Source organism: Schistocerca nitens, chromosome 3, assembly GCF_023898315.1.
Source record: "Schistocerca nitens isolate TAMUIC-IGC-003100 chromosome 3, iqSchNite1.1, whole genome shotgun sequence".
Classification (NCBI taxonomy): domain Eukaryota; kingdom Metazoa; phylum Arthropoda; class Insecta; order Orthoptera; family Acrididae; genus Schistocerca; species Schistocerca nitens.
Window position 1 is genome coordinate 69,270,644 of NC_064616.1, and position 19,448 is coordinate 69,290,091.

At 39.8% G+C, this 19,448-nt stretch overlaps 1 protein-coding gene across 1 annotated transcript in view; it reads left to right on the top strand.

Moving 5' to 3' along the window:
- Nucleotides 1-19,051, top strand: part of LOC126249270 (uncharacterized) — a 411,510-nt gene extending 392,459 nt beyond the window's left edge. Inside the window, exon 9 of the mRNA XM_049950924.1 lies at nt 18,858-19,051. Within this exon, the coding sequence (XP_049806881.1) occupies nt 18,858-19,022 (165 nt within the window). The 3' untranslated portion in view covers nt 19,023-19,051. The remainder of the gene's footprint in view (nt 1-18,857) is intronic.
- The last annotated feature ends 397 nt before the right edge of the window (nt 19,052-19,448 follow it).

The following is a 19,448-nucleotide window of genomic DNA, read 5'->3' on the forward strand; positions in this document are numbered from 1 at the left end:
GCGCCACATTCCATCCAGCTGACGTGCCCGCCTTCATCGCCCTTGCCTTCTCCTTAACAGTATCAGGCGCAGTATATCCATTACCATGATTCTCAACTGAAATGCATAAAAAATTTTACAGTTTCTCTGACCGCGTGTTTCCATGCATGCATAACAACGATAGCGTATTTGACTGTATTCCGCAGATTGTCGAAAATACCGCATTATGTCATCTTAGTCTCATTCACACTGACATCGTGTTTTGGATTTTACGTTTCGGAAAATGAGTTAGGAATAGTGTGTAGTACCTCATTGTACTAATACATTTATAAAAACACCCGAAAAATTGGTTCTGAGAGTTTCAGAGAAAAAGAAGATAAGCAGAATGTGGTTATAACACGCTCCTAGAGATCCAAATGATTAAGTAGCCCACTTCCCTATATGATGCGTCAACGATTTTCTTCTTTAAAACAAAATTGAAAAAAAAAACCGCATTTTCGAGAGCTCCTGCAGTTCGTCGAAGTTTATAACATGCATCTCATGAATGAAAATGTTTCGTATGTGGTGCTACAGTCTAAAAATATTACGGCAGAGATGTTTCATCTCTGTCTACTGTGGTTGAGGATTCGATCGCAGATAAATACTTGTGACAAGCAAGATTATGAAGATGACAGCTGCTAGTTACGTTCCCAGTAATTTATGTTATGCTCTTAGATTCCTGTTTAACCGCATACTCGGAAATCGCTACATATTCGGAAAAAAATGGTGAATTATTTCTGACAAGAAAAAAATATAAAGGTTCACTCACAGCAATTTCATCTCCAACAATTTCATATTTCGCATTTTAAGCACACAGAAATGACGAAATCATTACTGAGGAGGTGTGCTCTTACATGTATGTAATACCGAATATTGCAGAAAACTCTTAATTTACAATGTCTCAGAACGTGTTGCATATATGAAGAGCAAAAAAAAAAAAAAAAAAAATTGCATCCACCCATGCGCGAACCTGTGACCTTTCGTATCATGTTCCCGCGCGCTAACCACTTTTTTTTAAATCTCATTTTGTTCGTTTTCGTTCGTTGTATCTGCTCGGGGCGGACGTTGCAAGTCACCCGTTTCAGTTCGTCGTTGATCCAATAACTCAGCTTTTTTTTTTGTTATTACAGAGGGCAACTAACCCTCTGAGCGAACACGCTGAGTTGCTGTGCCGGCAACCACTTGGTCACGCCAAGCAACAGACACGCAGTGCTCATTTGTTGTAATATTGTGTAGAGGATCTTAGGCTGACTTCGTTGCCAAACGGTGCTGCGTAGGTCATAAATGCGTGATAATTTGGAAGGTTTCCAATATCAGGCTTCACATAATTGCTTTCTATTGTTACTTGAAAGTTGTAAACACGTTTCGATAGTTACTAACTAACCTATTTGTGGGAAAAAGTACACAAAGGCACTAGTAACGTCAGTTCACACTCATGTAATATACGTAAGCAGAGCCGATGTCTTGATATTTAATGATCTTTAAACTCTTATTTGCATAAAAATAAAACGTATTTTGAGAGAATATTGACCGAAAACGTTTACCTTTCTTTTTTTTTTTTTTTTTTTGATGTAATCATTCACAGTAACAACCTAACCTAACCACATTTCTGACAAAGGAAAATAGTCTATTACGAACTCACTTTCCAACTGGATGCGTGCAATAGTAACACAATCACTAAATCCAAAGCTAAAACCGCTAAATATGTTTAAAATAACAAATTATAGGTGTACATAAACCACAGCTCACCGATCGACAGGGCCAGACCGAAATCCAAAACCTCTCGGTAAAATTGTTGTAAAATCGGTGGGAGGACCGTTCGGTAACAAGTCTCAGAAGCTTACTGAATAGGATATTTCGATAAAGAACCGAAAATTACGTCACTACCGAAACTAACCTACTACAGCGACAGGTATGAACGATACAGAATAGACACGCCGTCAGTCCTGCGTCCTGTTCCACCTAACATGCATTACACCTTTCACAAATATTGCTCTGCATGATTCATCCTGACACCGCAAACTGTGAAACGTTCCGTTTCGAATTGCATTGTTTCCCTAACGGTAACAGACATGGTGTTTCCGCAATCCCATCGATAGAATAATAATAATAATAATAATAATAATAATAATAATAATAATAATCAGAACCAACCAACACACAGAAGAAACCCACAAAACCAGCATGGCAACACAGGCTACAGATCAGAATAGAAAAACTGAGAAAAGACATCGGACAGCTAACACAATTTATAAGAAATGAAATCTCGGAAAAAAAACGAAAAAGGTTAGGTAAAATCTCACAACAAGAAGCGACAGAGAAATTAGACGAAAAGAAGCAGAAATTACAAGCATTAGCCAAACGACTCAGAAGATACAAAAAAAGTGAAAATAGAAGGAAACAAAACCAAACATTCAACACAAACCAAAAGAAATTTTACCAGACAATAGATAACACACACATTAAAATAGACAATCCACCAAACATAACAGACATGGAACACTTCTGGAGCAACATATGGTCTAACCCGGTACAACATAACAGACATGCACGGTGGATACAAGCAGAAACAGACACATACAAGATGATACCACAAATGCCTGAAGTGATAGTTTTGCAACATGAAGTCACCCAAGCAATTAATTCTACTCACAATTGGAAAGCCGCTGGAAATGATAAAATAGCAAATTTCTGGTTAAAGAAGTTCACCTCAACACATTCACATCTAACTAAATTATTTAACAGTTACATTGCAGACCCATACACATTCCCTGATACACTTACACACGGAATAACTTATCTGAAACCTAAAGATCAAGCAGACACATCGAACCCAGCTAAATATCGCCCCATAACATGCCTACCAACAATATACAAAATATTAACTTCAATCATTAAACAGAAATTAATGACACATACAACACAGAACAAAATTATAAATGAAGAACAAAAAGGCTGTTGCAAAGGAGCACGAGGATGTAAAGAGCAACTGATAATAGATGCAGAGGTGGCATATCAAGCTAAAACTAAACAAAGGTCGCTACACTATGCATACATTGATTACCAAAAAGCTTTTGATAGTGTACCCCACTCATGGTTACTACAAATATTGGAAATATACAAAGTAGATCCTAAATTGATACAGTTCCTAAACATAGTAATGAAAAATTGGAAAACCACACTTAATATCCAAGCAAATTCAAATAATATCACATCACAGCCAATACAGATTAAGCGTGGAATATACCAAGGAGACTCATTAAGTCCTTTCTGGTTCTGCCTTGCTCTGAACCCACTATCCAACATGCTAAATAATACAAATTATGAATACAATATTACTGGAACATACCCACACAAAATCACACATTTGCTATACGTGGATGATCTAAAACTACTGGCAGCAACAAATCAACAACTCAACCAATTACTAAAGATAACAGAAGTATTCAGCAATGATATAAGTATGGCTTTTGGAACAGACAAATGTAAGAAAAATAGCATAGTCAAGGGAAAACACACTAAACAAGATTACATATTGGATAACCACAGCGACTGCATAGAAGCGATGGAAAAAACGGATGCCTATAAATATCTAGGATACAGACAAAAAATAGGAATAGATAATACAAATATTAAAGAAGAACTAAAAGAAAAATATAGACAAAGACTAACAAAAATACTGAAAACAGAATTGACAGCAAGAAACAAGACCAAAGCTATAAATACTTATGCCATACCAATATTGACCTACTCATTTGGAGTAGTGAAATGGAGTAGCACAGACCTAGAAGCACTCAATACACTTACACGATCACAATGCCATAAATATAGAATACATCACACACATTCAGCAACAGAAAGATTCACATTAAGCAGAAAGGAAGGAGGAAGGGGATTTATCGATATAAAAAACCTACATTATGGACAGGTAGACAATTTAAGAAAATTCTTTATAGAACGAGCAGAAACTAGCAAAATACACAAAGCAATCACTCATATAAATACATCGGCTACACCACTACAATTTCATAACCACCTCTACAACCCTTTAGACCACATAACATCAACAGATACGAAGAAAGTAAATTGGAAAAAGAAAACACTTCATGGCAAGCACCCGTATCATCTAACACAGCCACACATCGATCAAGACGCATCCAACACATGGCTAAGAAAAGGCAATATATACAGTGAGACAGAAGGATTCATGATTGCAATACAGGATCAAACAATAAACACCAGGTATTACAGCAAGCATATTATTAAAGATCCCAATACCACAACAGATAAATGTAGACTTTGTAAACAACAAATAGAAACAGTAGATCACATCACAAGCGGATGTACAATACTAGCAAATACAGAATACCCCAGAAGACATGACAATGTCGCAAAAATAATACATCAACAGCTTGCCTTACAACATAAACTTTTAAAACAACAAGTTCCTACATACAAGTATGCTCCACAAAATGTACTGGAGAATGATGAATACAAATTATACTGGAACAGAACCATTATAACAGATAAAACAACGCCACATAACAAACCTGACATCATACTCACCAATAAAAAGATGAAATTAACACAACTAATCGAAATATCCATACCCAATACAACAAATATACAAAAGAAAACAGGAGAAAAAATTGAAAAATACATCCAACTGGCTGAGGAAGTCAAAGACATGTGGCATCAGGATAAAGTTGACATCATACCAATAATAGTATCAACTACAGGAGTCATACCACACAATATCCACCAGTACATCAATGCAATACAGCTACATCCAAACACATATATACAACTACAGAAATCCGTAATTATTGATACATGTTCAACTACCCGAAAGTTCCTAAATGCAATATAGCACATACCGTACAGTTAATAGGAAGTGACGCTTGATCAAGGTCCGCGTCACTTTCCATTCTCAACCAGACTTAATGTCTGAGAAAGTAAAGAAATAATAATAATAATCCATTGAGATACATACTAAACAGCATGTGGTTACCAGACTCAAATGTTGAAAGGCATAGTTAGTGGGACCATGGTGGTAACACATACAAATAGTAACCGAGTTTGGACATGATTCAAATGGTTCAAATGGCTCTGAGCACTATGGGACTCAACTGCTGAGATCATTAGTCCCCTAGAACTTAGAACTAGTTAAACCTAACTAATCTAAGGACATCACAAACATCCATGCCCGAGGCAGGATTCGAACCTGCGACCGTAGCGGTCTTGCGGTTCCAGACTGCAGCGCCTTTAACCGCACGGCCACTTCGGCCGGCTGGACATGATTCACAAAGCACATTCCCAGTCCTACTGGTAACGTAAGTCACTAACGAAATGTAATGGACCTGAACGAGGCAAGAATAATAGTTGGTACTAATCTATGGGACAATTGAAGGAGGGTATAAAGAAAACAGGTTTCGCATCTAGCAGATGAAGTGGTGCAAATAAATTCACGCTCACGATGTGGAAAGGGCTTCTTTCAAAGTTAGCCAACCATCCACTTCTACGATTGTAGTATGTAAGTGCAAATGTTTTCTAGAGGACCCGCTGCAATCGCTGTTAACGATTAAGGTGCCAGACACCTACCCACCTCTACTACATTTACCAAATAAAAAACATATACCTCAACCCAGGATCGAACCCTCGACCTCCTGTACGCTAACCCAAAACTTCATCCACTGCACCAACTGTCCAGCAACGCTGGTACATTCTGACAGAGATAGTTACCACACATGTGGTTATAGTGTTGCCAGATTGCCACTATTTAATGTTCTCTCTCTCTCTGCGGATGTACTCGCTGGACGAAATTTTGTGAGAGATATTTTGTTGTCGCTGGTATGTGAGGAATCGCGCTGTGAAGACCGAGAGCGCGAATTTCGCTTCACCCTGTTTACTGAAGCACTCACACACAAATGCACCCACGATTTGCATACATTATTATCATTGGTTGTAAACATTACTTACATCGAGATGTGCTCCCATCATTGCCATAAGATGTCACTCCAAACGCTAATTCAGTACTGAACATACACTACTGGCCATTAAAATTGCTACACCACGAAGATGAAGTGCTACAGACGCGAAATTTAACCGACAGGAAGAAGATGCTGTGATATGCAAATGATTAGTTTTTCCGAGCATTCACACAAGGTTGGCGCCCGTGGCGACACCTACAACGTGCTGGCATGAGGAAAGTTTCCAACCGATTTCTCATACACAAACAGCTATTGACCGGCGTTGCTTGGTGAAACGAAGTTGTATTGCCTCGTGAAACGAGGAGAAATGCGTACCATCACGTTTCCGACTTTGATAAAGGTCGGATTGTAGCCTATCGCGATTGCAGTTTATCGTATCGCGACAATGCTGCTCGCGTTGATCGAGATCCAATGACTGTCAGCAGAATATGGAATCGGTGGGTTCAGGAGGGTAATACGGAACGCCGTGCTGGATTCCAACGGCCTCGTATCACTAACAGTCGAGGTGACAGGCATCGTATCCGCATCGCTGTCACAGATCGTGCAGCCACGTCTCGATTCCTGAGTCAACAGATGGGGACGTTTGCAAGACAACAATCATCTGCACGAACAGTTCAATGACGTTTGTTGCAGCATCGACTATCAGCTCGGAGACCATGGCTGCTGTTACCCTTGAAGCTGCATCACAGACAGGAGCGCCTGCGACGGTGTACTCAACGACGAACCTGGGTGTACGAATGGTGTATGTGTGGGGTGGTGGGGGGGGGGGTTGTTTTGAGGGAAGAGACCAGACAACGAGGTCATCGGTCTCATCGGATTAGGCAAGGATGGGGAAGAAAGTTGGTCGTGCCCTTTCAAAGGAACCACCCCAGCATTTGCCTGGAGTGATTTAGGGAAATCACAGAAAACCTAAATCAGGATGGCCGGACGTGGGATTGAACCGTCGTCCTCCCGAATGCAAGTCCAGTGGGCACGAATGGCAAAACGTCATTTTTTCTGATGAATCCAGGTTCTGTTTACACAGTATCATGATGGTCGCATCCGTGTTTGGCGACATCGCGGTGAACGCACATTGGAAGCGTGTATTCGTCATCGCCATACTGGCGTATCACCAGGCGTGATGGTATGGGGTGCCATTGCTTACACGTCTCGGTCACTTGTTCGCATTGACGGCACTTTGAACAGTGGACGTTACATTTCAGATGTGTTACGACCCGTGGCTCTACCCTTCATTCAATTCCTGCGAAACCCTACATTTCAGCAGGATAATGCACGACCGCATGTTCCAGGTCCTGTACGGGCCTTTCTGGATACAGAAAATGTTCGACTGCTACCCTGGTCAGCACGTTCTGCAGATCTCTCACCAATAGAAAACGTCTGGTCAATGGTGGCTGAGCAACTGGCTCCTCACAATACGTCAGTCACTACTCTTGATGAACTGTGGTATCGTGTTGAAGCTACGTGGTCAGCTTTACCTGTACACGCCACGCAAGCTCTGTTTGACTCAATGCCCAGGCGTATCAAGGCCGTTATTACGGCCAGACGTGGTTGTTCGGGGTACTGATTTCTCAGGATCTATGCACCCAAACTGCGTGAAAATGTAATCACATGTCAGTTCTAGTATAATACATTTGTCCAACGAATACCCGTTTATCATCTGCATTTCTTCTTGGTGTAGCAATTTTAATGGCCAGTAGTGCATAACATTCATGTTTCCAGACAGCTGCCCGGGCGTGCTAGTTGTATTGTCACCGCCAGACACCACACTTGCTAGGTGGTAGCCTTTAAATCGGCCGCGGTCCGTTAGTATACGTCGGTCCCGCGTGTCGCCACTATCAGTGATTGCAGACCGAGCGCCGCCACACGGCAGGTCTAGTCTAGAGAGACTCCCTAGCACTCGCCCCAGTTGGACAGCCGACTTTGCTAGCGATGGTTCACTGTCTACATACGCTCTTATTTGCCGGGACGACAGTTTAGCATAGCCTTCAGCTACGTCATTTGCTACGACTTAGTAAGGCGCCATATTCAGTTACTATTCTGAACAGATAATATTGTGAACCATGTACCATCAAGAGCGACGTTCATCATTAATGGATTAAAGTTAAGGATAAAACTAATTACGTCCGCTTTCTGAATTCTCATTCCTTGTCATGTTCCAGACCTCACGTCAGTATAGTTCTTCCCTCCTCACTCCAGCCTGCGTGCGCTAAAACATGTGCACTTCGGCCTCCACTAGTAACATGGTGTTGGCTCTTCTGCGAACACAACACTAGTTATTCGGAAGTGTTTATTTCACTTACCTGTGAGTTTCATTCGTGGCACCGGACAAAATGCACTATGCCAGTCAAGCCATCTGGCAGCAGATACTCAATGCTGCGGGCCGGCCGAAGTGGCCGTGCGGTTAAAGGCGCTGCAGTCTGGAACCGCAAGACCGCTACGGTCGCAGGTTCGAATCCTGCCTCGGGCATGGATGTTTGTGATGTCCTTAGGTTAGTTAGGTTTAACTAGTTCTAAGTTCTAGGGGACTAATGACCTCAGAAGTTGAGTCCCATAGTGCTCAGAGCCATTCGAACCATTTGAACTTAATGCTGCCCGTGCGAATCCGGGCCGGCTAGCTAGTGTCACATGTGTCCATCAGCGTCAGTGGCAGCTGAAGCTAAGTTGTAGGCATGATTCATTCATTCATTCATATAACAACAGAGACATGTTTCCAGTACGCTACCACTTAACTTAAGCCTTTACAATAAATATCGCTTTTTGTAATGCACTTAGCAGAAATTTTCGGTACTTGTATGTAGACAGGAAGCTAATTTGTAGAATGAGGTATGTTTATAATTCTCTCTTGAATTATTAAAATTTCTTGCTGCGTGTTAGATGGCAGTTTGTTGAAGTGTACATAACATAAAGATCTTAGACCCTTGTATTGGAAATGTGCTTATCAAGGTTCATGAGAAATTGATTTTTATTATGAGAAACAAATATCGTTTACGAATACATACACTGAGAAGTGAGTGAAAGAAGTTACATAGGCAACTGTAAGATCTGCAGTGATCTGAGACTTCCCCTGTTATTGGCAGCTACAACTAGTACCAGCGGTGTTTATTCGTTCATTCGTGGGGATTCCAAAAGTGTTATTGTGTCTACCTCGTACCCTCCTTACTGTAGCTCTTCTTTAATTAAGTCCGAAGATATCTTGAAATGGATGCCAAGATAAAAGACTCGAATAGCTCTTCTAGCGTTTGTGAAGAAGCTGATTCGATGCTACTGACCCTGTGGTGGTCTCCACCATTTGTCCTCTACATGTGTTATAAGACAAATGTACATTACATGGTGACCTTCATGAAGTGGACTTCACAACAGTTGGGAGCGGAGTTCTTCCGCGAGCTTTTTGCGCATTGTTGTGGAATTACGTCTTGTTGTAGGCAGTTGTTGGTAGCTACTGGGGAAATGGCTGAGAGGCTGCTCAAATCCTTCATTTTGAGCTGGAAGGTGTGTAAAAAAATGGCTCTGAGCACTATGGGACTCAACATCTTAGGTCATAAGTCCCCTAGAACTTAGAACTACTTGAACCTAACTAACCTAAGGACATCACACACACCCATGCCCGAGGCAGGATTCGAACCTGCGACCGTAGCAGTCCCGCGGTTCTGGAAGGTGTGTAGCAACGACGCCCTCGTCAGAGGCTTTCTGCACCGGTAGTAAAGCTCCTTTGCTGTTAGAATTAGCTCTGTGCTTCTTGTTATTGACGCGTAAGTTCTCGATTATCGCTGAATGTTTTTACAGTCCATATATTCTCATACTTCATTAGATGATGATATCTCAATGCTGCTGACCATTAGGACAGTCAGTCCATCAGTGCTGAGAAACCTGACGTCAAGGTTCTTTTTTTCCTGCTCGTTGTCCACTTCCATCACTACAACAATCGTCATTGTGGGGCTATCGGCTATGGGCCGGAACACGTCGGTTGCCAGTCGGAAGACCCACGACTCCGTTCTCTGTAACCGAAGGCAACCACACCTGACGAAAAAATAGTCACCCCTACAGACATGAAGCTAACCCATGCAACAGGGCCTAGCTTGCTGAAGAAGAGGGTCCAAAAGTTTCATCACATATGACACACCCAAATGAAGCCATTCCTTGATAATTAAATCTCGTTGACCTATGGGGATGCAGGGAGTAGCGGGGACATGTTTCACTCAGTGCTCTAAATACGCGTAGAAATTTGGTATGGGATTAAAAGCGAGTGATATAGCGGGCCACACCAGATGAAATAAGATCGTCAAACAACGAACTATGCGGGCAGCCCTGTGAACGCACCTGTTCTCATCTTCGAAGATGTGGTGGCCATAGCATTTTCATCATGAAAATGTAGAAGAAAGGGTCACTCTTGTTCACCGATTATGTTGAAATAAACGTCCTGTTTCATTTTCACGGCAATGAATGAGCCAAGTCATGGTACTATAAACCCCGTAAAACATCACAGCCCCACCACCAACCCGAAGTACATCCTCTGTCTAATGTGAGTACATGCCTCATTGGGACTTCGGTGCAAACGAAGGCTTGTGTCATTTGAACAGAATTAAAACAGAAACTCGTCGGACCCCCCAACGCTACTCGAGTCAGCTACTGCCCAGTTCTGTGTTGTTTGATTTCCCTAGGATAACAGCCAGTATAGTGGTTTCTTGACTCACAACAAAATATAAGGACTCCGAACACTAGATGGTTTTTCTGCTTAGCTGTAAATTATGGCCTTTTGCGAGGCACCCAATTATAAATTCTATTGTATGCAGTTACTTTCGAAATGTTCGTTCGGAAACTGGTTAAGATGGACTTGCAATATCTGACAACAGCAGTTCCTATCGGATTTTAAACAAACTGTCATTGACAATGCGTGACAGTTGTCTCTAGTTCCTGTCAGTTACGATCTTTTTACCACCAATATTCTTACACCATGTTAGTGGCTGCGAGCGGAACACCTTTCTTGATAGTAGTGTCACACAGTCCACGACGATACCTCGACAAATCGGAGAAATTCATTTACGGTGTGGTCATGAAACTGAAAGTGATAAAATGCCGAATTACTTCACTTGTTGAAAAACCTACTGTTTCTCGTGTCAAGTGGAGGCAAGTGCAAAAGGGTAGGGCACTATTAATCTTCAGCACTTTATACATATGGCAAATAGTGGTATTCTTTAGCAAAATGGCAACAACGAATGAGAGGAACAGACTATGCATTCTGTAAGCCTGCCTAGAGTCTGGACGTGCTGAAAAACTTTTCTGCCAGGCGTTGAGCAAACAGGGTTCAATCAAGTTCAAATTGTAGCGGACATAGGAAGAAACAATGCCTGTCCTGTGGGATCCAATATCATACTTGGATCATTCCAGCGACTGTCAGAGATGGTTGAGAAGACCAGTCTTGCTCACGGAATTTCAACAAGGTTCATCAACTGTATCCATCGTCTCCAGTACTAATTGTGGTCCCCTAATTCTGAGTCGACTAGAAGACCTGAACCAGAGACTTCGAAGCTTCTGTGACAAGCTATGCCCCGGCTTAGTAATCTTTCGACACAGGGTAGAGAACTGTAGAGTCCCCTAATGTGGGTCAGATGTGGATTAGATTACCAGAGGAGAATTTAATGACCCGTCACTCAGTGAGACAATTACAGGTTTGAAAGTGGTGAGCGTACAATGCATCCAATGTTTGCATTAACATCTGTCAAATTTACGATAACATCTGTGATAAATAAGCCAGCGTGACACACAGTGTATTGAAATTAGAACAAATTCTCCATTGTACATAAAACATCATTGTCATGTGAGCTAGATCATGCTGGATGATTAATAATGATTCATACGAGTAAGGGGAAAAAATCACGCGAGTACTGCTGCGACTTCTGGGAAAGGCTAAGAATTTTTTACACAGCCCTTATAATGTAAATGTCTTCTAGTGGGATTTCTCAGTTACATAGCCACTCATGTATCGAAAAAGGCCGATGAATTTCTGCAAACTCTGGATGGCATATTAACTATAAATAAATTACACACTGACAACAGGAGTGAAATTTCCATGCACACTTTTTATATTTTTCACAGTCTGAGGAAAATCAATAAATCTTAATTTAACTTACCGAATAATATACATTGTTTAAGCAGCAAAAGTTTACTGACCTCAAAATCTTATATTTGTGCACTAGCGTGGACGAAAGTACTATTGTCACCATGAATAATAATAAATAACTCACGGACGCCAACATTAGGAGCGAAAGCTTCACCTGGAGTCATTACAACATTTGTTTGTGTTACTACATTTAACGGTTGCATCTACATGGTAACAAGTGGACACAGTTACCCCAATGGGATAGTCGATAGTGATTAAACCTAAAAATATTTTGATGTATGCAAAACTGTATGTAAAAGGCAGTTTCTTTGGTGTTTCTACCAGAGTGCCAAGGTAACTTAGGCGTTACTTGAAAACTGACCAAATATGAAGAAAATTCTAACATATGGTGTTTTATGAAAGTTCAGCCTGTTTACAGATTTGAATCAGCATGAAAAACTGCGTTTTAAAAAGTAAAAATGATGTTATATATTTAAAACTTGTGTATCTGTATTACATACCATATGTTGTCACTCTCACTCTTAGTTTCATTGGCGTGGATCATAGACGAATACTGGTGTTTCATGCACAGATTTAAAATATATATTTTTTACACTATAATGAGTTGAGTCGTAGTTTGTGAGGTAAGAAGATGAGTGAAATATAGATTGAATCCCCACCTCCAAATAGTATACTTTGATGTGATACATGTCTAACCTAGGAAATGACAGGCAGGTTGCCCATGTCTGCCAGCGAATGCCCGTATACTAGAACGTAGTTCTAGCAAAATTTCATCAGCTGTGACGATGAATCGTCTGTAAGTTTACTACCCCTCTCTGATTTTGGACTATCTGCCCCCAATCAATGAGTTCCATTTCGACACTGACAAATTTAGTACTAACTGGCCCACTAGAATTATCTGAATAACTCAGACTGGGTGCCTGTTCATTCGTTCTAGTATACTGATGACGCTACGGGTTAGCACACATCAATACTACGGCGCATATACTCAACTGATCGGTCATGCTGTCTGCTTCTGCTGCCGAATGTGCAGATGCAGCCGATGCTGATGCACGAAGTCGCCGTCGATGGCCCACGCTGCCATTGCCGCCGTCAGTCTTCGCCGCTGCTGCACACTCCAACTCAGCACGCCTCTGTGTAACCTTCTTCTTCTTCTTCATTTGCGAAGCTCCTCACCTAACTTCCCCACAGTCACCGTTTGCTACCAATTCTCACGCATGCAGCTGCTACATAATCTTATGCTCGAAGCCCCTACTCAAACTGCCTATCGTGCAATAGATTTGCGACCTGTATAACAGAATATCCTAAAGAGTTAAAATTATAGCTGTAATTCTAAAGGGATTAAATTCGTATCCCGGGCTAGAAAACCAATTGCGGCGATACCTTACAGTTACTGTTAGTGTAGCTGCTCTTCCAAAAAAAAAAAAAAAAAAAAAAAAAGGTTCAAATGGCTCTGAGCACTATGGAACTTAACAGCTGAGGTCATCAGTCCCCTAGAACTTAGAACTACTTAAACCTAACTAACCTAAAGACATCACACACATCCATGCCCGAGACAGGATTCGAACCTGCGACCGTAGCAGTCACGCGGCTCCAGACTGAAGCGCCTAGAAACGCTCGGCCACCGCGGCCGGAAATCCAAACAGCACCACATACGAACAAACCAGTTGCGTCTTTACCTGTGGTTACTCGTACTTTAGATACTTGGACTCTAATTAAAAAATAGCTCGGTGTGCACGTCAGCTTTCACGCCCTGCAGCTAACTGCTGCATATAATAATCTGTAGTTGTGATCCTGTAGTCAAATAGTCTACGCATTGGCTAGAATTGCAAATTAATAAAATACACATAAATATAAAGTAAAACATAAATGAATAATTTAACAAAAACTGATGTAGACGATAGAAAATTATGTCGAATAATGTTTATTCATGAAAGGACATGTCAGATAAACGGAAAGTGGTTCTACGATAATCAGGTATAATACAGACATAAAATACCCTTATCAAATACAGTAAAGTTAATGTCGAGAGTGTTACGAGAGTGGTAGCAAAATCCCCAGATTAAATAGTCATCAAAGATACGCGAAAATTAAGTCAATTTCGTACTCACAGTACACGAAATATTCTCCAGCTCAAATCAGTTCAGAGTTCAACGTGATAATTCATAAATTAACACACATGATACAAAAAATAGTAACTATACTGTGTCTATTCTCAGTTCCGTAATACAAGCAGATAAAGTTAGTCCTACTCTGGAGAACATTCAGACCTCGAAATACAAAGTCCCTTCAAAAGTTAAAGTATTGTAGCGGCCGATCATCGCTCAGAGTCTATCATCGATACGAACGAATATCACACGTTGTCGCAGGTAGGTATGTGTTCTTACAGCACTCGACGTGAGGTGTTCCCTTCAAGATCTAACGGAAAATTATCCTCAATATTTGAAATCTCATAGCAGCTGTTCACCATACAGAACCCATCACCTGTAAGTTCGAATCACTTCTTCCATCATAAACGTAAAAGTATCCAGAATCGCTCCCTTAAGCTCATCACTCGAAAAGTCCTAGTCTGCACTTGACTCCCATAGTGTTCCGCTACTGTCTGCTTTCCCTTGGCTAAAGGCTGTCCCCACCAAATATATGTTGTTATTGAACTCTGCAGATATGATTTGACTCACTTGACCACTTTACCGCACTAGACTAATATGTCACAAAAATATTTAAATAAAAGAAATGTTATAAACATTTGATACACTCAGACCATGTACACTGATTAAAAATAAATGTTTGCTCATAAATAAATAAGCTAGTATTCTTGTGCAAGTGTGCTCATGTTAAGTGACGATGGATTGTCGTTAAATTTTGTTTACACAATTATTTATGCCTGCTTCTCAGAAGCATCTTTTGGTTCTCTTTTCAGTTGTGGTGTCCGCTAACAGATACGATTGGCCGCTTTTAAATTTGCACAGTTTTTCAGTAGCATTTGGTGTCAACTTTTGAATAAGTTTACTAAGAAAATAGTAAACTGTTCATTAAATAAATACACAACTATGACAAAATATGAGGCATTCATGCGGTTTTCATTTGCTGTGGAGCTGTGAAGAATATGAGTTCTGACAAACATTTGCGTAATAATAAAACGTTACAATAGACGTCATAAGCCAATATATAAAATAGATAAAGATGAGTAGCTCTCAGGGATGATAGCTATCATGCAATGCTATCACCTGAGATATCGTTTGTTGAAATTGCATTGAAAGTTGTTTATCCAGAGAATCATTGTGGAAATATTTAGTCACTGTAAATTATAAAACTTCGCTGTTTTAAATATACTGAAATTATTGCTGTGCCATTGGATATGCGTCATTTTTCTCGGATCATCGATTAATATTTGATTGTAAATTATTACAGGCTCTTACAGAACTGTGAGAAGCCATCTTTCACCTTGTCTAACACTCTGTCACTTTTGGAGCATCATCTGTCCTCTTAAGTGTCAGAAATTCCCATACCAGGATTTTCGCATTTCCGGCCATACGCTCCTCGTCTCTGCACTTGCACTGGTCGCTAAGCCAGGCCTGCTGCGGTGTGCCCTGAGTTCTTGGGCCCACTAGAATTTAGCTGTACAACAAATTCATGTTACCTCGTACCAATACTTGGTGACCGATTAGCTCACCAAATCCCCATTTCTGAGTAACTCATTAGTGACAGTTACTGAAAATATAACGCAAAGATTTATTAAAGCAAATATGCAGAACTTAGTTTACTCCTTATTAGTTATAGACTTAACTGATAAAAACAATTTGCTTCTGTACAAACAAGTAGACTTAGGATTTGGAATTAAAAAGAGCTATCAAAGATTTAAAAAACAACAAAAAGACACTGATCTTATGATTTTACATTATAGAAAAGATGCTTTCATGGCTTTTACAGAAAAATTGTTGATGTTAATTACACAGGGTGATTTTTTTCCACCATGTACAAACTCTGGAAACTGGTCGATGAGAGGACATGGAACAAAAAAGTTCTAATGAACTTATGTCTTAAAATGCATCGTTTCCATGCTGGAGACGATTTATTCAATCATACTTTGTTACAGACACTACTGTCTAATACTTGCTGTGCCTCACAGCCACAGTTACAGTATGCATGGTTTCCTCCTTGAGGGTGGTATTGTTCTCATACGTCATGTCCTAGCGCCCTCTCCTGCCATAGTAATTGGTAATGTTGTGTCTGATTCACTTTTCTTGCTGACTCACCTTCTAGCGGATGTGATATAGTGTTGTACACATAGTTCAGTATTCGAACTGAGAGCTTGCCGACATGGAGTTTACTTATGGAAAGGCAAATGGCAATGGGCAGCAAGGCTGTATCAGGAGACCTACCCCCACCAACAACAACCACAGCATTCAATGTTTGCAACATTGCTTCCCCGTTGCTTCTGAGACAGTGTCGTTTCAGGATCTAGGAAATCATGAAGGGCATACGCAAAATGTTTGGACACAAGACTTGGAGGAAAATGAGATTAACACTGTGGATGGCGATCGATGTGCCAGTACGAGGCAGTTGGCCCACCATTACAGGGTAAGCCAGATGACCATGTGGAACATTCTCCATAACAATTGTTACTACCGTTATCACTTACAGAGTGTGCAAGGCTTACTAGCAACAGATTTTCCACATTGAGAACAGTTTTATAAGTGGTTTCTTCACCATGCAACCACGATTCGACGACCTGTGCCGTCCAGTCTATTCACAGATGATGCCACCTTTATGCGGAGTGATATCTTCAAGTTTCGTATCAGTCATCTGTGTGATAGCATGCACAATCCCCATGGTATTGTGGTATTGTGACAGCGAATCATCAGCATCGGTGCAATTGGAATGTATGGGCCAGGATAACTGGCGACCATATTTTGGGACCAGTCTTCCTTCCACATCGCCTAACAGGCCAGAACTATCGACGTTTCTTTCAGGTAACTTTGCCTCCTCTGCTGGAAGAAATGCCATTGATGCTTTGAAGAGTTATGTGGCTGCTACATGATGGTGCTCTAGCCCACTTTGCCGTTAATGTCCTGCTGCATCTCAATCTTATCTTCCCTGGTCGATGCATCGGACGAGGGTGTCCAGTTTCATGGCCTGGTCGTTCACCGTATCTCAACCCTTGCGATTTCTGGTTAGGGGGCCATCTCAGATTTATCGTGTATGCAAAGGCCATTCTAGATGTGGAGACACTGAAGCAGTGTATACATGCTGCCTTTGACACTGTTCGGATGCAGCCTGGCCAATGTGAATGTGTGACACAGAGCGCATACATCCATGTGTTGGGTCACATGGAAACCATTTTCACCACATACTCTAACTGTGGCTGCATGGTACAGCACATATTAGACTGCAATTTCTGTAACAATGTATGGTTGAATAAATGGTCCCTAACATGGAAACCATGCCTTTCTGGCCATGAGTTCATTAGACCTTCTTTGTTCCGTATCCTCTCATCGATCAATACCTAAAGCTTGTACACTGTGGAAAAAATCACGCTGTATAAGCTTACTAAAAAAAATTGTGATTCAAGTTTTACACATATTCCTAAAATCAGAAGTGGCAGATTGCAAAGTCTGCCCACTAGTTTGAATGAAAATAGCTGGATCAGTGGCATTGTGACTAATGAAATAACTCAAGATTTCAACAATTTATGTTCTCAGCTTTCGGCACAACAACTTCTCAAAAATTATTCACTTGCTAACAGTTATCTACATCATTGCTGAAATGAATTAATTCTTATGCACACCAACCTACAATCATTAATTTAACTGTTGAAGATACTTATGATTTTATCTTATGGCAATGCTAATGCTGAAAGATGTGTTTGAGTCAATTCTAAAACTTAGTTGAGAATATGAAAATTTAAACTTTAATTGCCTGGTATGACTCTATCCTAAATGGAAATGTTGCAACTCTATGTGTTCCAAAATCTTTAATTCATTCTTATCAGAACTCAAATTCAAAATTGTCAGAAGAAACTGAATGTTGGAAAAAAAGCTACAATGAGTGAATCAGAAATTTTTAAAAGAAAATGTGTAGCAAACGGAAAAAAAGATTTGGCATCAAAAAAAGATTAACTTTTAGCTGAGATTTAAGCTATTGATGAGCAATGTGAAATTCTTCATTAATTTGGTATACAACATATTAGAATTATACTTTGTACTATTTCATACTACAAGTCATTAGGTTATTTATGTATTACTTATTTTAAATTATACACATTTCATAAGATTGTTAAATTACTTATAAAATACTAAGTATGGCAATATACTGAAATAAAATAAAATAAACGATTTAAATAAATGTGTCTTCTTCATTTTTGTGAGTATTGTGCCAGGTTTAATTCTTGACAGTTAGAAATTAATTAAAAATTCTCTTTATAATAATAATAAAATTGAAAAATCAGGATAATTATTGCAAACTTTCCTGGAAAACCTGGAAATATCAGGGAATTTTTGAATCTTTTCTTTTCTTGGTTACCCTGGCCTTCTTATCACTGAAAATTTTATGGCTTGTCCATCATAACCAACTTCAGTAATCAGTGATTTTGTCATACGTTGTTAACATAACTTATTTCTAGCGTATTTTATTGAACTATATAATTCTATACAGGTATTAATTTCATAAACAAAAAATGTTTGACAGAAATATTTAGAACTTACACTGAGAATAATTTACCATTTTACCAGACTGACTCCATGTTGGATGAAGAAGATGATGATGAGGAGGAGGAGGATGATGATGATGATGATCCCAGTGATGAACATCAATCTGCTCGCGTATTTCGACGACTGGTTGCTTTGTTTCTGAAAAATAATCAGACAACCTTCACTGGCTCATCTGCACATGAATAAATAACATTTTTGGTCATACAAATTGTAATTGTGACCATCAGTATTAATATTGTTTTTTTTAATTTGTGCTTCAAAAATGTCATTTATTATATTGAATATTGTTCTGCAATATATGTTTCTATACATATATATTTTTATAAAATAAAAATATGCTCCCATAGATATTTAGATTTTATTTTGACAATAATTTTCCCAGGAATATATCTCTTTTTCAGAGGAACTCTCCTACACAGAAAAAGACTGAAATGACCTCCTAATCAAATATCAGAAATGCACAAACTACTGCAAGATGAAGTTTGTTCTCTATAGAAAACCCTAAATGTATATCCACTACTTCATATACACATAAGTAACTGAAGTGTTAATGCACACAAAATATGCTTGTGTTCATCGTATCCATCTTCAAAAATCAGTGTTTATAACACT